Source organism: Protopterus annectens, chromosome 16.part0 (genome assembly GCF_019279795.1).
Source record: "Protopterus annectens isolate FY-2018-M chromosome 16.part0, PAN1.0, whole genome shotgun sequence".
In the NCBI taxonomy this organism is placed as follows: Eukaryota; Metazoa; Chordata; order Ceratodontiformes; family Protopteridae; genus Protopterus; species Protopterus annectens.
The window spans coordinates 548,757,337-548,779,436 of record NC_056750.1 but is presented as its reverse complement, the minus strand read 5'-3'; the positions used below and the strand labels follow the sequence as shown (position 1 = coordinate 548,779,436).

General features: G+C 45.6%; 1 protein-coding gene across 5 annotated transcripts in view; it reads left to right on the top strand.

The window, feature by feature from the left end:
• The window catches only part of USP20 (ubiquitin specific peptidase 20), a 5,014,215-nt gene that overhangs the window by 4,288,670 nt on the left and 703,445 nt on the right, over positions 1-22,100 (top strand). For all 5 annotated transcript variants that reach the window (XM_044058629.1, XM_044058630.1, XM_044058628.1 and 2 more), the window contains one exon: positions 13,720-13,822. In XM_044058629.1, the coding sequence (XP_043914564.1) occupies positions 13,720-13,822 (103 nt within the window). The remainder of the gene's footprint in view (positions 1-13,719; positions 13,823-22,100) is intronic.

Genomic DNA, 22,100 nt, shown 5'->3' with positions numbered 1-22,100 from the left:
CAAGAGAAATCTTGACCTGTGGATGGGAGATCGTAGGTTTACCCCGGGAATCATCTCTGTGTCACTGCTGGACAGAGGCACAACAAACTAATGGGTACAGTATTTTTTCATATAAGGGGTGGCGTAAGCCACATAACTTTGGGCTAGGCTTATAAATGCCTTAGGGCAGATAGCCTAGTATAAACCTATGAACCTATTTACCTCCTGCCCTTCAAATACAGTCTGTTCCAACCTCTCTCACCCATACCCTGCTTCACAAACTAAAACCATGTACTCCTTCAGCTGACCTCCTTCCATCTGAATTTCTGCAAATTGCAGCTGGAGTACTTGCTTACCCTGTCTCCATCTTAGTAAACAGAACCATTACAGAAGGCTCTATACCATCTCTTTGGAATGTCTCACATATTATCCCACTACATAAGGGAGGTAACTCAACTGAACTCTCTAACTTCCGTCCCATAGCTCTACTTTCCCCATTGGCAAAAATCATGGAGATATGCATTCACCGGGAACTACTTGATCATCTCCTCCAAAATAATCTATTAGCTGACTGCCAGCATGGCTTTAGGCCATTTCATAGTACTACAACTGCGCTCCTATCCTTTTCTGACTCAATTAATAAAAATCGTAACAACAACTTGCTCTCCTTCTAGACCCCTCCAAAGCCTTTGACATGGTGAATCATCATTTAATGTTAGATATAGTTACTTCACTTTCAGTTGACACTCAGGAAGTCAAATGGTTTAAATCCTATCTAGGAAATAGACAACAAGCAGTCCTCTGGGGCAATAACCTTTCAACACTGCTCCCTATCTCCCTGGGAGTCCCTCAAGGCTCTATTTTGGGACCCCTCCTCTTTTCTATTTTCATCAATGATCTGAAAACATCCCTACCTCAAACCACCTGCATACAATATGCTGACGACTCGACATTAATCTGTGCCACAGCATCTTCTGCTGAACTGCAGTCTAGCACCCAAAAAGTGTTTACCTTAGTTGAGAACTGGTTCTATAAATGCTGTCTCCTCCTAAATCCTAAAAAAACTAAATTTCTACTGTTTACCCCTACTCAGAAGTCACCCCCTATAAATTTCACAGTTGTATCAAATAATGGCACTGTAATAGTACCTGACACAACTACTAAACCTTTAGGTGTAACAATTGATCATAGTCTTAACTTTGACTCACACATAAACTTAACCATCAAATCAGTTAATAGAAAACTTGGTTTCCTCTATAGGCTAAAACCCTTCCTTACACTGACTGCCAGGACTACTATTGCCCAAACACACCTAATCTCCACCCTTCTCTATGCCTCCCCATATTACACTAATCTATCCCAAAACAGTCTCAATAAGCTGGCCACTTCATATAATAACATTGCCAGATTTGCCACTAGTTCTCCATTCCGAACTCACCATTGCCAAAATCTAAAAAAACTAGGATGGTTGGAGCTGCAAAACCAGCTTCTTCTTCAGCAATTAACTATCACCCACAAGACCTTGTATCATCCCACAAATACTCCCATACTGTCTCACCTTATCAACCCATATAAAAATCTGAGAACCCTATGCTCAGCTAATAAGTTACTAGTTGCTTCCCTTAAATCCAGTAATAAATCTGGTAATTGCCTAATGTTAAGTTGTCTATCTCGCCTTCATTCTTGCTGGATGGGTTCGGAGCCGACCTCGGCTCTGACTCGGCCACTCTAAAAGCTCGAGAGTTGGTTCCACCGGCTCGAGGCTCCCCTTATATCCCACAATGCTAGGCGTGAGTTACCTCAGATCTCGTTTGCCGCTACAGCTATCGAGACGTGTTGCTTCACCGGCTTCAGGTTAGTGTAGGAACTAGTTTTAAAAAGTTGAGTTTAAACCCTTTAATTTAGTTTTTCCATACAGTTTCCCCTTACCTTTAAGGTCTATTATCCCTTTATTCTAGTTTTTCTTTAATTTTTTACCTAAGAACTTATAGTTCTTCCCTTAGGCCTTCGGGCCCTCCCATTCCCTTGGAGTGTGTGTGTCTTTTGTAGGGAATTTATACATTAAACAACTAAATTCTTAGTTTAATTTCTATTTTTAGTTTTTTAAGTGTAATCGGTGTGCTTGTATTTGTGTGTGGTTACACTTGTTCCTTGTTATGTCCAAGGAATCGAAGGTCTCAGGCTTCAAGAAGTGTGACTCGTGCTGTCAGAAAATGTCTCTGACAGACGGTCACACTTCTTGTGTGTACTGCCTGGGACCTTTACACCTGCATGACTCTTGTGCTGTTTGCCATGGCTTCAGCCCCAGAGTCCTGCAGGAAAGAAAAAATAAACTTATTTTAAGAGGTTTACTTAAGCCTGAGGGTTCCCTTTCTGTTCCTTCGGGAAAACCCTCCAAGGCTTCTAGGTCTTCGGCTCCAGCATCTGAGCCGAGGCCTAAGGCTTCGAAACCTCCGTCTACATCGGCTCCGACTGGAGCCGATGAGTCTCAGACTGTAGTTTCTGTGATTTCCTCGGCTCCGGCTGGAGCCGAGGTATTGGAAATTCCTTTGTCGGTTCCGACTAGACCTTCGGAACCGACATCTAGAAAGAGGTCCAGGTCACCGTCCCTTGGCTCCGTTCATTCGGCTCCAGCATCTCCCTTGCTGTCTGAACGGAGCCATAGATCTCACTCTTCTAGGTCATCGAGGCTTTCGGACCATGACCTTCAGAGGGTAGTGAGTCGACTTCTTAAGTCCGAGGCACTGGCCCAAATGCTTCAGAGCCTGACTCATCAGTCGATGCCTGACCCTGTCCCCCATTATATTCCTCCTCCGACTCCGTTGAGCTCGGAGCCGAGGCGTTTTGGAACCGAGACTGTGGTAGCGTCGGAGCCGATACAGATGTCTTCGGCTCCATCGTCGGCTCCGATTTCTTCCTTAGAAGAATCTCGGCGCCGGACTTCCCTCGTCGGCTCCGAGGGGGTGAGTGGCATCGGACCCTTGTCCGACCCCGCTCTCCCGCTCGGAGCTTCGGCGCTGGTGAGTTCAGCTCCGACACCGGCCTCGGAGCCATCACTGTCGGTGCCGAGGGAGGTTTTAGCTTTGGGCGGGGACCTCTGGCTCTGCCTGACAGGGGTGCGTTCGAGGTCATGCGGAGTGTGTTGGAACCTGGTTCAACTCCACAGTCGGCTCCGTCCGCCCCTCCCTCTTTGGTGCCTCAGGTCAAGTCGACTCACTCCCTCATCCCAGACCGCAGAGAGCCAGCTCCTCAGGAATCCCCTGTGGGGATCTCATCCTCTTCGAGGCCTCTCCTGATTTGGCAGAAGAGCCCCCTCGGAAGAGAAAGTGTAAGAGGAAACACATAGACTCACCTGAGTCCGTCACCTCTGACACAGATTTAGAGGATTCCGAGGGTTCCCTCCGTTCCCCTTCTGAAGATGTCTCCTTTGCGGACATCCTAGAGATCCTGAAACAGAGGGGAAATTGGCCAGCCCTTAACCCTTCGGAGGATGAATCTGTGTATCTTGAGGCGTTTGGCTCTCGCCCTTCCACCTCCTGGGTGTCCCCCCCCCTTTGATCCCCTCATGCAGGTGGTTGCAAAGAAGGCCTGGACGGCTCCTGATTCAGTGGACCCTACCCCCAGGAGACCTTCCAAATTTATAACAGCACCAACTGACAAGCAATTTCTCACAAAAAGTGTTTCTGTGGATGCTATGGTGGTAGCTGCTGCCACCAAGAAGGAACTAGCTGATCCTTCAGTGCCTGTTCATCCCCCTAATAAAGAATCTAGGTCTATGGACAGGTACGGGAAGCGGATGTTCTCATCAGCGACCTTTGCTATGCGTTCGCTGAATTACCTATGCCATTTTACTCATCTTCAAAGGGACTTGATCAAAGAAGCGAGTGACATGTTGAAGGATCCTACGGCTGCGGGTTTTCAGGACAAGATGAACACTCAGCTGGCTACCCTGAACTCCATAGCTAACTCCTCCATGTGCATTCCTCTCTTATGCGGCTGATGGAGCGAGCAGGGCCGCAGGGACAGGTGTGGCCTTACGCAGGCATGCCTGGATGCGGCTATGCAACTTTGCGGACCCCTTTAAAACGTCATTCACTAATTCCCCGTTTGATGGATCATCTCTTTTTGGTCCTCAAGTGAAAGAAACCTTGACTAGGTGCGAGACAGATGGCAAGACTCTTTCTGCCGTCTGAGTCCGTTTCTCCACTCCTTCTAGGCCTTACCCCAAAGGCCAGAAAAGTGGAAAAATGTGGTTCATAAACAATCTCAAGGGACTTCGCCTGACACACAGAGTCAGTTCCCCGCCAGAGGCAGAGGGGGGAACAACAACAGTAGACGTCGCCCTAGAGGCAGGGGGGGTCCGCAGAACCAGGGCAATCGAGAAGCCTTCTCAGATAAGCCCTTTCAGCATCCCTGAGGTGTTGCCCGACTGCCCACCTTCGGAGGCAGTCGGGGGAAGATTGTCACTGTACCCAGAAGCCTGGCTATCCCTGACTCAAGACAAATGGGTACAGTCCATCATTTCCGAAGGCTATTCCATTCCCTTTGTTCGCATTCCAAACCAATCAAAAAAATCCCTTCCAGATGTTCCACCCGCTCAAAGGGATCTTGCAGCTTTGGAAATTTCAAAGCTGCTTGCAAAAGAGCAATACAGCCAGTTCCAGCAGACCAGCAAGGATCCGGAATCTACTCCAGGTTCTTTTTAGTTCCAAAGAAAACAGGGGACTGGAGACCAATTTTGGATCTCAGTATCTTGAACAAGTCAGTCAAGAAAACAAGATTTCGGATGGTCACGCTGCAGTCCATCCTTCCCCTATTGGGAAAGGGAAACTGGATGTGCTCTATAGACCTTCAGGATGCGTACTATCACATAAAATGAACAGGCGCTCCAGAAGATTCCTCCACTTCAGGCTGGGAACCAGTCATTTTCAATTCAGGGCCCTGCCCTTTGGTCTCACCACTGCCCCGGTGTTTACCAAATGCATGGCAGTGGTAGCTTCTCACCTGAGGCGTCAAGGATTCCAGGTGTTTCCATATTTGGACGACTGGCTCCTCACAGCTCCCACCGAGCATCTTCTTATATTGGCCAGGGACTACACCTTTCGCATTTGTCAAAATTTAGGCATTTCAATAAATTGCGAAAAGTCTGTTTTGTCGCCTTGTCGTACTATTACCTTCATAGGCGCAAATCTAGACACAGTCAACATGTCTGCGAGACTAACAGATCAGAGAATAACAGACATACACAAACTGGTCTCGCTCCTCTTCAGCTGCAACAGAATCAAAGCCAGGTTAATTCTGAAAGTGTTGGGGATTATGGCGGCTGCCATACCTCTGCTTCCATTAGCCAGATTCCACATGAGAATCCTTCAATGGATGCTCTTCACGCAATGGTCATACCAGCAACTTCCGATGTCCCACACCATCATGATTATGCAAACATGCAAAAATCATCTTCTGTGGTGGATGTCTTCCCCTCAGCTCTTGTTGGGAAGACCCTTTGTCCCTTCCCCTCCGGTTGCTACTCTGACAACGGACGCCTCCCTGATCTGGTGGGGGGGGCATTATCAGGGCAGAACTGTCCAGGGCACATGGCAACCAGACGAATGCCACTTGCACATAAATGTTCTAGAGATGAGAGCAGTGCTTTTAGCGTTGCAAGCCCTTCAAGACTCTCTTCCCTTGGGAACGATAGCAATCCAGACGGACAATATGTCTGTAGTGTGGTATATCAACAAACAAGGCGGAACCAGGTCCTACCCCCTGTGTCGAGAAGCACTCAGACTGTGGCAATGGGCGATTTCTTCTCAGCGGTTTCTGATAGCAACGCACATCCCGGAAGTCCAATCAAATCGGACAAATTGAGCAGAGCTATCCTCATGCCTCACGAGTGGTCTCTGAAAGACTCTGTTGTGAGAGAAATTTTTCTCAAGTGGGGTCAGCCTTGCTGCGACCTTTTGCTATTCCCCAAAACAGCAAGTGCAGAGATTATTTCACCCTATTCCCTTTACCAGGCCAACCCAGCAGAGGCGCTCTAGTCCAAGTTTGGCCCGGGGACTTCTGTATGCATTTCCACCCTTCCCACTAATCTCTCAAGTGATACAGAAAGCTATCGCTCAGAAGGCCTCGTTGATCCTCATTGCTCCTTACTGGCCTCGACAGGTTTGGTTCCCCTTTCTTCATGATTTTCTGTTGAGCGACCTTGGCATCTGGACCTAGTTCCAGATCTTTTGATCCATCAGTCGGGTCAGTTTCATCGCTCCCTTCCCTCTCTGAACCTCACTGCTTGGTTCCTCCAGTTCCAACCTTAGCCAGGCTTCCTCAAATATCTCACTCTGTCCGAGATATTTTGATAGCTTCCATAAATCTTCCACTCGAAGATTTATTTGAGTAAGTGGAAACGTTTAGCCTATCGGGCTCAAGGAAGGGACATAGATCCTTTCACTGCTTCCATCCAAATGGTCCTTGATTTTCTAGCTGAACTCTTCCATGCAGGTTCATCTCCATCTACTCTTAAAGTTCAATTGGCAGCTATTTCTAACTTTCATGTGGGCATTTCAGAGTCTGCCATAATGTCCCACAAGCTTTGCAAAGCATTTTTGAAGGAGTTTTTCTTCTCAGACCTCCTATAAGAAATCCTCCTCCTCCTTGGGACCTAAATTTAGTTCTTAGTTCTTTGATTCTTTCCCCTTTCGAACCTGCAGCCTCCTGTTCTTTAAAATTGCTATCATGGAAGACACTCTTTCTGGTAGCTATTACTTCAGCTAGAAGAGTTTGAACTTCATGCACTCAGCTGTCGACCTCCTTATCTGTTGTTCCATAAGGACAGGGTATCTTCTGAACCAACCCGTCCTTTTTACCTAAGATAGCCTTGGCGTCTAACCTAAATCAAAGCATTGACCTTCCTGTGTTTTTTCCAGAATATTCTAACAGGTCTGAACAGAAATTGCATTGGCTAGATGTTCATCTTCAGTTAAGGTACTATTTGGATAGAACCAAACAATTCAGAAAATCTGACCAGCTGTTTGTCTCTTATGCAGAAGGCAGAAAGGGACTTTCAGTTTCAAAGGTATCATTATCTAGATGGCTAACATCTCTGATTTCCCTTGTTTATGAAATTAGACACCAAAAGCTGCCTAACAAACCTAAAGCCCATTCTACCAGAGCTTTGGCTACTTCTATAGCCTTCCAAGACAGACTGCCTATTGACACCATTTGTGCAGCGGCTACTTGGGCTACTCCTCACACTTTCATTTCTCATTATAAGTTGGATTTAGCTTCTAGGCATAGAGCTAACTTTGGTTCCACTGTTCTCAAGAGTCTGTTCCGTTAGGCCACCGGGACAAGGTGCTAGGGGCGGTCCCATCCAGCAAGAATGAAGGTGAGATAGACAACTTAACATATAGAAGTTATGTTCTTACCATAACGTTCCATGTTAGTTGTCTTCTTCTCGCCTTCTTCTTGCGTCCCACCCTCCTTCCCCCTGGCCTGGACAGACCTAGAGGAGTTTTGATTGTGACCTCTCTTTCTACCACCTCTTACTTTAGGTATATGCTGCTGTGCATATTTTCCTGGATCAGGATGTAGGTCACCCTTCTCTTCTCCCTGGTTTATAGAGGTGGACTTTGTTTATAGTTATTCTGTTACTATTATAAGCTGGGCCTAGCTTACAAACGAGATCTGAGGTAACTCACGCCTAGCATTGTGGGATATAAGGGGAGCCTCGAGCCGGTGGAACCAACTCTCGAGCTTTTAGAGTGGCCGAGTCGGAGCCGAGGTTGGCTCCGAACCCATCCAGCAAGAAGAAGGCGAGAAGAAGACAACTAACATGGAACGTTATGGTAAGAACATAACTTCTATTTTACTAACACCATTGGAAACTCTTGGAACAAACTTCCTAATAATCTAACATCCCTGACATCCACTCCACTTTTCAAAAAGCAACTAAAAACCTTCCTTAATTCACAATGGCTATGCCCATGTACTAATCCTGACTGAAACACTTTCGACATAACCAACCTTTTCTAGTTTATAAGTTTCTTTTGTAACTTCTGCATTCTAACTACTCTAATTCTGTTTTAGTATCAATCCTTGTTTATATTAAGCTAGATGTTCTTGCTTAGTTGTGTCATTTTTTTGTCATATTATGTTAGATAAGCCTAACTGTTTTTTTTCTATGTTTAATCAATTTTTTGGAAATGATCCCCTTATGTCTTTTCTTAGTCATTATATAAATTTGTATAACATTATTGTGGAGATTTTCTCCCCGGGCCGCTACTGAAAATGGACAGATATCCAGTTAGACTAGCCCGGTCAACAAATGTAAAATAAATAGGTTGTGTGGTGTGTAAACAAGCGGGGGGGGGGGTAAGATTCTATCTCCTATGCAGATTACCCTTGCAAGTTTGGGAACTGGCATGACAACAAATATCTCTTCAGATGATCTACATCCCTTCCAGTTAAAACTTTGTGGCAGACACACTGAGCAGATCCACAACACAGGCCCACAAATGGATGCTTCACAGGGATGTATTCCTGGACATAGTTCATCAGTGGAGTATTCCTCAGATAGACTTGTTTGCTTCCCTTCTGAACAAACAACTTCCAACATTTTGTGCCAGAGAACCACATCCTTAGGCATGGAAAGTGGACACCCTATCAGTTTCTTAGAAGGGGGAGTTTCTTTATGCATTCCCTCCCCTACCACTCATTCTGAAAGTTCTACTGAAGATTTAACAGGACAGACCAAAAATCTTGCTGGTGACTCCCTATTGGCCAAGAAGGCATTGGTTCCCACTTCTTTTGCACCTAGCTATGGGCGATCATCACAGATTACCTCACAAAGTGGACTTACTCACACAGAACAAGAGCTCCCTTATCCACCCACACCTGGAAACTGGGTGATAAAGCCCTGATATCCTTTAAACATCTTTTCTCTGAGGATGTGCTTCAAGTCCTGCATATGAGGCCAGGGAAACCCAATACAGGGAAATCTTCCCTTTCTAAATGGAAGAGATTTTCTATTTGGTGTCTTGCTAGAAACCTGGACCTGTTTACAGTGGATTTCCCTTTCATATCTGTGTGAATTGCTCAGTGCTGGATTGGCTTACTCTTCAGTAAAAGCACATTTGTCAGCTATCTCTTCATGTCTGCCTCTTTCACCTCCTTTAGCTTCCAGATTTGAGGCCAAACAGTTCCTCAAAGGCATCCTCCACATTACACCTCCCAGGAGACTTGTAGCTAATCCCCCTCCAGGATGTTAACTTGATGCTAGAGAAACTGACTGTAGTGCCTTTCAAGCCAGCTCCCTTAAACACTGCACCTGGAAAACTGTTCTGGTGGCCATAACCTCTGCCAGGCAGGTCTCTGAACTCCAGGCCCTGATGGGTTCTCTCCCCTTCCTGGTTTTCCACAAAAACAGGGTTTCCCTTTGCACCAATCTTTCTTTCATGCCAAAGGTAGTTAACGAGTTGTCCTTAAACCAGGTCATTTGTTTGCCGACCTTTCTCCCCTCCTCAAAACAACAGTGAGAGGATCCTACATACACTTGATGTGCACAGACAACTCAAGTTCTACCTTCACAAAACTAAACCTTTTATGAAATCAGACTATTTGTGTCTTTCCACCCTAGGGCTCTGGGATTGCCTGTATCCAAACAGACCATTTCCAACTGTATGTCCAAGTCCATCTCTTTCTGCCATGCCTACCATGGAAAATCCCTTCCCTGTTCGATAAAGGCTCACTCTACAAGAGCAGTGGCTTCTTCTGAGACTTTCCTGAAAGGACTAGACACCGACTCCATTCTAGAAGCAGCAGCTTGGACCTTCGTTCACACTTTCACCAAACATTACAAACTGGATTATATTTCAGATCCAGGGCTGGATTTGCCAGGGCCATTCTTCATGGTTTCCTAGAAAATTCTTCCCCTACCTCCATTACCCTTTTTGCGTGAGCTTTAGTATTCTCCCTCATGTAAAGAGTACTGCAACAGATGAATAAAGGACATAGAATAGTTGTGTAAGAACTTAACATAATGATAGATGTTGTTCTTTTCTCTGTTGCAGTATTCTATCCGACCCTCATCCACCATTCCCTTCTGTTCTTGGATGCCCTTGATTCTCTATTCCTTGGACTGTCTCTCTGCCTGGGGCTTCAGTTCTGAGGAAGGTGCATGTATGTCACTTTTATGGCCTGCATCCAGTAGCAGTCTACGTCAGATGTGTTGCACACCTTATGGTAGTAAAATACTTTAGTTTACTGGCTGATGTTGGGTTGCCTGGGCAGGCAACTCCCTTATGTAAAGAATACTGCAACAAAGAGAAGGAGATCTATCATTATGGTAAGTTCTTACACAACTATTTTTTCTGTCCATCATCCACCAGGGGTACATATTTCGTGGTGTGGAAATCTCTTTCTCCCTTTCTGGGCATCCCTCAACATCCTTGGAAACAACTTCCTTTCTTTCCAGAGGTGCTTCATGCTCTTTTGACCTAGGGTACCATTCAAGTTGTGCCCCCTGCCCAGGAAGGGAGGAGTTTTTATTCCAGAATGTTTCTGATCCCCAGGAAGGAACACACCTGCAGACTAGCTCTGGATCTCAGTTCAACACCTTTCTAAGGTACCCTATTTTTGGATGTTGTCTCTGCAATCTTTGTTCCCTCTTCTTCTTCTCCAGGCATTTCTGGTATCCTTGGATCTCAAGGATAACTACCTTTCATATTCCCTTTTCAGGAATTTTCTGGATTTTTCTGTTTTTTTTCTTGCATTTTCTGTTCTCTGTTTGCCCTTTGGTGTCTCTACTGCCCCAAGGGTATTCACCAAACGCCTCGCCCCGGTCATTGCCTTTTGCAAGAAGAGAGAGGCTCTGATCTTTCCTTATTTGGATGACCTGCTCATTCAGGCTTCATGCCCTGAGGTTCTGCTTCATGACTTCCAGTTTGTTTCCCTACTGCAAACCCTGTGGTTCACCATAAACTTTCAAAAGTCAGTCCTGGTTCCTTCTCAGTATCATATTTTACCTTTTTTGCAAGATCCAGACTATTCCCATTTTGGCATCCCTGCCTTCCCCCAAGGCTGTCAATCTCTGATTACTTTTTTTCTAGTCTCTTCTTTCTCGTGCTTATGTCATGGCCAGGGATTTTCTCAGGGTCCTTGGGTTTATGGCTTCCACCATTCCTAAGTCAAGCTCGAACTTCAGTGGTGGATTCATCAGCTTTCTGTCATACCAGGGTTTCCTTTCCTACCTCCAGTCCTGACTCAAGAGCTGTTTTTGGATAACTCAGTCAGGGGTGGGGAACTTCCTTCAGTTCTCTCAAGGTCCAGGGTCTCTGTCCTCTTCATCAGATGTCAGACCATGTCAACATCAAGGAGATGAGGGCTGTCCTCCAAGCTCTTCAGGCCTTCTCTTCATCAGATATCAGACCACGTCAACATCAAGGAGATGAGGGCTGCCTTCCAAGCTCTTCAGGCCTTTCATACTCACTTTCATCCCAGGACCCTCAAAGTTTTCACAGACAGTACCTCAGTGATGTGGTATGTCAACAAGCAAAGGTGTACATGGTCCTACCTCCTTTGCAGTCTCACTCTTCAGGGCTGGGATCTAGCTGTCCAGTATCAAGTGACTCTTCAAGCTGTCTACTTTCCCTCAGAGCAAAATGTAGTGGTAGACTATTTGAGCAGGTCCCGCACACAGGCTGACAAATGGTTGCTTCACAGAGATGTGTTTCTGGACATTGTCCTTCAGTGGGGTTTTCCTCAGGTAGATCTTTTTGCCTCCTCTATGAACAGACAATCTCCTTCTTCTGTTCCAGAATCCCAAGTACTCTGGCTTGGAAGGTGGACACCCTGTCTTTTCTTTGGAAAGGGATGTTTCTGTACGTCTTCCCTTCCCTTCCTCTGCTTCCAAGGGTCCTGCACAAGATCAAGTAAGAGTCCCCCAAAATCTTGCTGGTGACTCCCTTTTGGCCCATTCAGCATCTCTTCCCCATTCTTTTTCACTTGGCTAAAGGCAATCACCATAAGTTACCTCACCAGGTGGATCTTTTTGCACAAAGCAAGGGGTCTCTTATCTATCCCCACTTATCCACTCTTCAACTCATACTGTGGGTGATAAGGGTTTTAATCACTTTTAGACACCTCTTTTCTGAGGTCATGCTTTGGGTCCTGCATGAGACCAGAAAACTCACTACCAGGAAATCATATTTGTCTAAATGGAAGGTATTTTCTGTCTGGTGCCTCCCTCAGAACCAAGATCCCTTTTCAGTGCAGATTCCCCATAGTTCTGTCTTTTTTGTGTGATGTACTCCATGCTGGGTTATCATTCTTCCGTTAAAGCTTGCCTGTCAGCAATTTCTGCTTGTCTGCCCTTAACTCTTCCTTTGGTGTCTATGTTTGAAGTCAAACAATTTCTTAATGGCATCCTTCTTATCAGGCTGCCAGGAAGTCTATTCTGTCTTCCTAGGGCCTCAGTTTTGTTCTTGAAAAATTGACTCTTGCTCCTTTTGAGCCTGCTGCTTCTCCTTCCTTGCAACATTGTAATTAGAAGTCTGTTCTTCTTTTAGCCCTTAATTCAGCTAAGAGAGTATATAAGCTTCAGGCTGTCTTGGCTGTCTCTCTCTTTTTAGTTTTTCACAGGGACAGAGTGTCTCTTCGCAATAATCCTTCTTTTATGCCCAAGGTGGTCAGTGAGTTTTCTCTTAAGCAGTCTATTAATTTGCCTTCCCTTTTTCCTTCTGGGCAGTCTGCCAGTGAGAAGGTTCTTCACCCCTTGGATTTGCATAGACAGCAACGATATTATTTGGATAGGTCTAAGGCTATTCACAGACCTGAGCAACTTTTTGTTTACTTTCATCACAGGTCTTTGGATTTGGCAATTTCTAAATTTTTTGAATTCCTAAGGCCATTTCTTTTTGCTCTTTTAATATAAATGGTTTTCCTTTTCTGTTAAGACTCATTCTACCATAGCTGTTGCTTCTTCTGGTGCCTTTTTCAAAGAACAAGATATCAATTCCATCCTTGAGGCTACCACTTGGACTTCTGTCCATACCTTCATCAAGCATTGCAAGTTGGATATTATGTACAGAGCAAGAGCCGGCTTAGCTAGGGCTGTCCTGTATGGGTCTGTAGAAGGCTGTTGAGTGCCTTCCTCTACCCAAATTTCCTCTTGAGCTTTCGTACTCTGCCTTACATAAGGCATATATGAAAGGACATAGTACAGTTGTGTAAAGTCTTACCATAACATTACATGTCCTTCTTTTCATTGTTGCAGTATTTGCTGCCTTCCTCCTACCCCGTCTGCTCTGTCATGTTCTTCTTCTCCTCTTGGATAGGAATTATTTTCTTTTCCTCTTCCTGGATGGACATTTTCCTCCTAGTACCCAGGGACATCCTGTTCTTCCTGGGACTTTTCAATTCTGAGGTGTGTGCATCTGCACGTCACCTTTATGCCCTACACCTTGTATTGGGAGCATACATGTGACATATGATGCCTGTAATCTCTAAAGATGTTTATATACTGTCTGGACATTAGGCTATCCTTGATGGGAGATCCCTTGCATATGGAACACTTCAACAGTGAAGAGAAGGACATCTATTGTTATGGTAAGATTTTATACAACTGTACTTTTCCTTTTAAGAGCTAATTAAATTTTACAAGATAATTTACAACAACCTAATAATGTATGTCTCTAAAACTCTGGTACCTTTATTTCCTAACAGTCTGTGTTTCTGTCTCTTCCACAGTTAAACAAAGCATTCCAAGCAGAGGAATCTCCATCTGTAATATATTGTATCAGTATGCAGTGGTTCAGAGAGTGGGAGGCATTTGTAAAAGGCAAGGACAATGGTAAGTTTTTGAAAATGCTCAGGATACTATTCAAAGCTATATGTCTCTCTAAAACTTTGTGAACCTTGCTATTAATTATTTAATTTGTTAAACATTGATTGAAACTAATATATATAGTCAAAGCACTTGATGAATCTGTTATAGATCTGAAGAAGCATTACTGCGAAAGCGCTCATCTGTCTGTCTCTTAGTTGACTGTGGATTAAATACTGTTTTTATTCTATATGCCTGGTATCCATTTTGCTTGATTTGATACAACGAGGATTTGTGCCTGCTCACGCTTGGGTGCTCTCACACATTTTTTGATTATATTCCAATTATCCAGCCCAAGCGCTAACCTGACGCAAGACCAGACTATTTTTACTATTCAAAGCTAGTTTTATTACCTTTGAAACCATTGTTACCCTTCAACACTTTGTATGTGTCCTCATTATATTTGTTGAAAAAGATTTGTGGCAAGTAGGAAAGTGCTTGGTGCTGTTATGCATGCCACTCTTCCAACAAAATGGTATTTTGAACTTGAAGTTTATTTCTGGCAGCATACTTTTTTTTCATGCAGTAGTTGCAGCTTGCAATCTGATTTTTATTTTGTATGCTGTGCTCTTTGTTCTTGATCAATACAGTCTTCACACATTACACTTCCATTTGCAGTTTTTAGGTCCCCATTCCTGTCTTGCAGACCACATTCTACCAGAAGTACTAGCAAAAGAGAGCTGGTCATAGGGAACCAGACTCGATGGTCTTGATGGCTGATTTTATGTTAATGTTTGTCTTTATCAGTAACAACAGTTTATCACCCGGAGGTTGCTGACCATGTTGCATCACTGCCCATTGGTGTATAGAAAATATTACCTGGTAAGTTCTGACATAAATTTGTCTTCTAGGAATGACTCTTCACCATGGGTTAGTGCTTATGGATCTTTCCAAACCAAAGGGTTAAAAAGTCCCACATACAAACTTCTAGTAAAACTGCAGGAAGTACCCAATCAAATTTGTGCCTTTACTGTGTTAAATAAAGGAAAACTCCACCCAAGAATTAAAAAAAAATAATCAGTTTATTTTTTACTCTTTGTTTCCTGATCTATTTTAACACCTCAAATCACTCTAAGTGCTTTATTTGTAATTTAACCCTGTTTTCCACAACATGGCTACCAGTGGGGCTTAATGTATCAATGTGATCTTGTTCTTCCCCCTTTCTCTTTCCCATAATGCTTTGTATGACTCATGCCAGACATAAAGGTAGTAACTGTGAATTCCCATGCCATTAACATATATAATGGGATTTGTGAGAGTCACTTCCATCTTCTGTACCTTCTATAAAAGGACTGCTTCTTTTCTTTCTCTCATCACCCTCATTTATGTTCGGCTCAGAGCTTGTTTTACACTATACTTAGAAGTTATCCAACTACAGCCAGAAAAGAAGCTAAATTGCAGGCCATTGTTCAGGATTTTCTTTTGTAGTCCAAGAGGAATTGACAGTCCCCTTCCCCCGCACTATTGCAGAGGTGTTAAAAGTGCCACTGCACTGAGAGACCCTTGCAGAATCAAGTGCAATTGACAGCTCATAATGGAAAGGAAGGGACTTCAGTATAAATCTCTCCCCCTCTGCCTGCAGTAGGAAGATCTATTTATTTATTTAAATAGTTTCATTAACTTTTCTGGATGCAAGTAGCAGAAACTGTTTGATTATTTTGGTTTGTTTTATTACTAGTAACAATTGATGTTAAGTTGTCTATCTCGCCTTCGTTCTTGCTGGTTGGGTACGGAGCCGATCCTCGTCTCCGACTCGGCCATCTTCAAAAGCTCGAGAGCTGCTTACTGGCTCGAGGCCCCCCTATATCCCATGATGCCTGGCGCTAGATACCCAGATCTCATTTGCCGCTTCTGCTGCAAGGTTGTTCTACTGGCTCAGGTCATATAAAACTTTATTATTATTGTAATTTTCTTGTTAAAACTGCTAGTTTTAGTGTAGATTTAGTTGTTAGATTAGACTGTTGTATTCTAGCTACTTTTACTTTAGATCCGATTGCTTCTCCCAAGAAACTCGTTTAAGTTAGAGAGTTTCCCCTCCCCCCCTTCTCTCCCTTCCCTTACCTCAGAAAGGTTTTCTGTTTAAGTTAGAGGTTAACCTTTTTCTCTCTATCTCCTCTAAAAAAAAAAATCCTTTATTATCACTGTTAGTGGTTAGTGTTAGTTAAATATAGTTTTTTGTTTGTAGTAGTACTTGCAGTTTGGTTGTGGTAACTGTAGTATGTCATTGTTAGTGGCTAGTTACTTTAACCTTCTGTGTGTGTTTTCTTGTCCTTGTTTTTTCCTCTAGGATGTCCAAGGATCCTAAGCCATCCGGATTCAAGAAGTGTGACTCATGCTGTCAGAAGATGTCTCTGACAGATGGTCACACTTCTTGTGTTTATTGTCTGGGCAACGTGCACCTGCAGGACTTTTGCTCAATTTGCCATGCTTTCAGTCCAAGAGTCCTGCAGGAGCGCAAAAACAAATTGATCCTGAGGGGTTTGCTTAAACCCCAAGATTCACCGGCGAAGGCTTAGCCCATGAAATCTTCTAGGCCGCCTAAACCTTCGGCTCCCAGTTCGGAGCCATCGTTGGGTGAAGCCACACAATCTATCTCGGCTCCGGCTGGAATCGATGTTCCTCCCTCCCAGTCGGCTCTGACACGTTCTTCGGAGCCCTCTGAGAGTCGGAAAAGATCCAGGTCTCCTTCTCTGGAGTTGATATGTTCGGCTCCGAAGTTGCCTCTGCTCCAATCGGAGCGTAGTCATCACTCATCCCACTCTTCTCGGTCCTCTAAACTTTCGGACCATGACTTCGAAAGAGTGGTCAGTAGGCTGTTAAAATCGCAGGCCCTAGTCAAAATGTTGTCCAGCCCCCCTCATCAGGTGTCGGCTCCGTTCACAGCTGTAGATATTCCTCCTCCAGCTCATACTATGAGCTCGGAGCCGTAGTTCGTTGGGGTTCAAGTCGTGAAACCGTCGGCTCTGATACCCTCTCCTTCGGTTCCGTCATTGGCTCCGAACCCTTCCACGGTACCTTCCCTGGAGGGATCTGGGCGCCGAGACTCCCTCGTCAGCTCCGAGGGGGCGAGTGGCATCGGACCCTTGTCCGACCCCGCTCTCCCCCGCGGGGCTTCGGCTCAGGAGAACTCGCTCCCACATCTGCCTCGGAGCCATCCCCCTCGGTGTGGGGAGGGGTTCTGGTTTGTTTGGAGCCGGAGCCTTCTCTGCGTCCGGCCAGGGATGCCTTTGAGGTGATGAGGAGTGCACTGGCCCCCGAGTCAGTCCCACGATCGACCCCATCGGCTCCTCCCCCTAGGGTGCCTATGTCAGCCTCTGCCCCTCTTTCAGACCCCAAGCGTGGGGATCCAGCACTCCAGGACACCCCATTGGGTGTATCCTCCTCTTCTGAGGCCTCCCCTGATCATTCAGAGGAGCCACCTCGAAAGAGGAAATGCATGAGGAAGCATGTTAACTCCCCTGAGTCTGTCACATCGGATACCGACTTAGAGGAGTCGGAAGGGTCCCCAAGATCCCCCTCTGAAGATGTCTCATTCTCAGACATCCTTGAGATGCTTAGGCAGAGGGGGGACTGGACTGCCCTAACTCCTTCCGAGGATGAGTCGGTATTCCTGGATGCGTTTGGATCCCGACCTTCTACCTCCTGGGTGTCTCCGCCTTTCGACCCACTGATGTCTGTGGTGGCTCGGAAGGCGTGGATGGCTCCAGACACAGTGGAACCGACCCTTAGAAGACCTGCCAAATTCATTACTGCTCCGCAGGACAAACAGTTCTTGACCAAAGGTGTCCCCGTTGATGCCATGGTGGTAACGGCGGCCACAAAGAAGGAGTTGGCTGAAACTTCATCTGTCCATCCCCCTAACAAGGAGTCCAGGACGATGGACAGATATGGGAAGCGGATGTTCTCTTCAACGACCTTTTCCATGCAGTCCCTGAATTACCTGTGCCACTTTACCCGTCTTCAGAGGGATCTCCTGAAAGAGCTTGGAGATACCCTCCAAGATCCATCAGCTGGGGGGGCCCAGGCTAAGGCAGCCTCCCAGCTGGCGACTCTTAATTCAGTGGTAAACTCCTCCATGAGGCTCATTTCATATGCAGCCGATGGTGCGAGTAGAGCCGCAGGCACAGGCGTGGCCCTAAGGAGGCATGCTTGGATGTGGCTATATAACTTTGCGGAACCTTTCAGAGCGTCTTTCACCAACACCTTTTTTGATGGTTCCTCTCTCTTTGGATCACAGGTGAAAGATACCCTTACCAGGTGTGAGCAGGAAGGCAAGACTCTCTCTGCCGTAGGAGTCAGTTTTTCCACTCCTTCCAGACCATATCCTAAGGGTCAGAAGAGTGGGAAGATGTGGTTCCGGAAATCCCAAGGAGCCTTGCCTGACACACGTGGTGAGTTCCCATCCAGGGGCAGAGGAGGGAACAATAACAGATGCCACCCTTGGGGCAGAGGGGGTCTGCAAAATCAGGGCAGCAGGGAATCTTTCTCTGAGAAGCCCTTCCAGCATCCCTGAAGGGTTGCCCACCTCTGGAGGCAGTCGGGGGAAGATTATTGCTGTACCCAAGAGCCTGCCAAGACATAACACAAGACAAATGGGTACAGTCCGTCATATCCTGAGGCTACAGAATTCCCTTCCTTCGCACCCCTTTAAGGTCGAACAAGTCCCTTCCAGACGTTCCACCCAATCTAAGGGACCAAGCAGTGCAAGAAGTCTCAAAACTGCTAGAAAAAAGGGCCATCCAGCAAGTCCCAGCAGACCAACAAGGATCCGGAATTTACTCAAGGTTCTTTTTGGTACCAAAAAAGACAGGGGACTGGAGACCCATTCTGGATCTCAGCAGACTGAACAGGTCTGTACAAAGAATGAAGTTCCGGATGGTCACGCTACAGTCCATTTTGCCCTTCCTGGGTCAGGACAATTGGATGTGCTCTATAGATCTTCAGGATGCGTACTACCACATCAAAATGGACAGACGCTCCAGAAGATTCCTTCACTTCCAGCTGGGAGCCAACCATTATTAGTTCAGAGCTCTGCCCTTTGGTCTCACCACAGCCCCCAGGGTGTTTACCAAATGTATGGCAGTAGTTACCGCTCACCTGAGATGGCAAGGATTCCAGGTGTTTCCATATCTAGATGACTGGCTCCTCACTTCTACCAACAGACATCACATTCTGCGAGCCAGAGACTGCACTACAAATACTTGCTCCAGGCTAGGTATCACAATAAATTTCGAAAAGTCTGCATTGTCGCCCTGTCAGTCTATCACCTTTATAGGCGCAAATTTAAATACCAAAGACATGTTAGCGAGCCTCCCACCAGACAGGGTGTTAGTGATTCGTCAGCATGTGAAGGTTTTATTAGCATGCAAAAGGATTCAAGCCAGGTTGTCCTTCAAACTCTGGGTCTCATGGCGGCAGCGACCACACTTGTCCCTCTAGCTCGCTTTCACATGAGGATTTTCCAGTGGCTTCTTTTCACCCAATGGTCCTTCCAGCAGCTTCCCATGTCTTACATGATTATGATTACACAAGCATGCAAGAAGCACCTTGCGTGGTGGATGGTCTCCACATCAGTGCTCCACGGCAGACCATTTGTTCTCCCCCCTCCAGTTGCTACGGTGACCACGGACACCTCCCTGATGGGGTGGGGGGGCATTATCAGGGCAGAACAGTCCAAGGCACCTGGCAACCTCACGAGTACCATCTGCACATAAATGTCTTGGAGATGAGGGCCGTGCTCTTAGCGTTGCAGGCTCTTCAGGACTCTCTTCCTACCGGGACCATTGCAATTCAAACGGACAATATGTCTGTAGTGTGGTACATCAACAAGCAGGGCGGAACCAGGTCCTACCCCCTATGTCGAGAAGCACTCAGACTCTGGCAGTGGGCAATCTCTTCCCAACGGTTTCTGATTGCAACGCACATCCCTGGGAGGTCCAACGTCATAGCAGACGGACTGAGCAGAGCAATTCTCATGCGTCACGAGTGGTCTCTGAACCAGGTAATTGCGGACCAAATCTTCCGCAAATGAGGCCAACCTTGCTGCGACCTTTTTGTAACTCCCTTCAACAGCAAGTGCAGCAATTTCTTCTCTCTCCTTCCACTTCCCGGACATTCCCCCAGAGACGCTGTAGTCCACGATTGGCCTCAGGGACTTCTTTATGTATTCCCTCCTTTTCCCCTAATCCTGAAGCTAATTCAGAAAGCTACCATACTGGGTTGCAAAATGATCCTCATTGCCCCTTACTGGCTTCGACAAATATGGTTCCCGTTCCTGCATCACTGTCTTCTCGAGCAGCCTTGGACTCTGGACATAGTTCCAGACCTCCTGATTCATCAGTCGGGCGGCCTTCACCAATCCCTACGCTCTCTCCAGCTCATGGCTTGGTTGCTCTGCTTCCAACTTTAGCCAGGCTTCCAGATACCTCCCCCTCTGTGTGCGAAATCATTTTGTCATCACACAAGTCTACAACTAGAAAAACTTATGCTAGCAAGTGGAAACGTTTTTCTTTCTGGACAGAGGCTAAAAGTATAGACCCCTTTTCAGCCCCTGTACACTACATTTTGGAATTGCTTGCGGAACTCTTCCATGCTGGGTCTGCTTCCGCTACAATTAGAGTTCAATTAGCTGCCATTTCATATTTTCACATTGGCCTGTCAGAAAACAATATCATGTCTCATAAGCTGTGTAAAGCTTTTCTCAAAGGAACTACTCTGCTCAGGCCCCCAGTGAGAGATCCTCCACCACCGTGGGATCTAAATTTGATTTTTAGCTTCTCTAATTTTGCCCCCTTTCGAACCTGCAGCTTCTTGTTCATTGAAGTTCTTGTCTTGGAAAACACTGTTTCTGGTAGCTATTACTTCAGCCAGAAGAGTTTCAGAACTACAGGCTCTTTCTAGCCGTCCCCCATACCTCGTGTTCCACAGTGACAGGGTTGCTCTTAGGACTAATCCATCCTTCCTTCCTAAGATCACTTCAGAGAGTAACTTGAATCAGTCCATAGATCTTCCTGTGTTTTTCCCTAACCACTCCAACAGGGCGGAATATAAATTGCATCAGTTAGATGTTCACAGGCAGCTACGCTTTTATTTACATAGAACCAAGGACATTAGAAAATCAGATCAACTTTTCCTGTCCTATGCAGTAGGTAAACAAGGTCTTCCAGTCTCCAAGGTAACCTTATCCAGGTGGTTGACTTCTGTCATCACATTCATATATAAACTGAGGAATAAAGAATTGCCAGTTAAACCAAAAGGTCACTCCACCAGAGCTTTAGATACTTCGGTGGCCTTTCAGGCTAAGCTGCCCATGGAATCTATTTGTGCTGCGGCTACATGGGCCAACCCACATACTTTCATTTCGCATTACAAGTTGGATTTGGTTTCCAGAAGCAGAGCTGATTTTGGTTCCACTGTTCTGAAGAGTCTTTTCCGGTGAACCACCCAGGATTTTAGGTGCTAGGGACGCTGTCCCAACCAGCAAGAACGAAGGCGAGATAGACAACTTAACAGAAAGAAGTTATGTACCTACCAATAACGTTCCATGTTAGTTGTCTTCTTCTTGCGTCCCACCCTCCATCCCCCTATCCTAGTGGACCGAGAAGAGTTGTTCTTGAATTTTCGCTGGCTGAGTCTTCTCTGGCTATTCCCTTCTGACTAGTAGTCTCTCCAGTAGGATTTATGCATTCTAGGATAGGATTCCTTTATTATTATGTCTGCAGTTAGTCTTACCAAATGAGACCTGGGTATCTAGCGCCAGGCATCATGTGATATAGGGGGGCCACGAGCCAGTAAGCAGCTCTCGAGCTTTTGAAGATGGCCGAGTCGGAGCTGAGGATCGGCTCCGAACCCAACCAGCAAGAAAGAAGGTGAGAAGAAGACAACTAACATGGAACGTTATGGTAGGTACATAACTTCTTTATTTACCCCTTACTCTGTCTACAACACAATATTACTGCAACTTAGGTTTGTGTAACAATTTCTTTCTGAGGAACACCTGTCATGTGGCATGTTTTTTTTTCTGTAATTTCCTGGCATTCTAGTCATCTCCAAATTTGTTAAATTACAGCAAAACACTAATTTGGCAAAGCTGACTCTACAATACTGGCACAGTAAAAGAATGTACTGAAACTTATTTCTATTCCACAGTCCATGCAGAGCAACTAACAATATAACCAACTAAAAATGCACAAAGACAAGAGTGTCTCAAAGAGAAATTACTGATGGTAGGGCAAGGAATATAGAA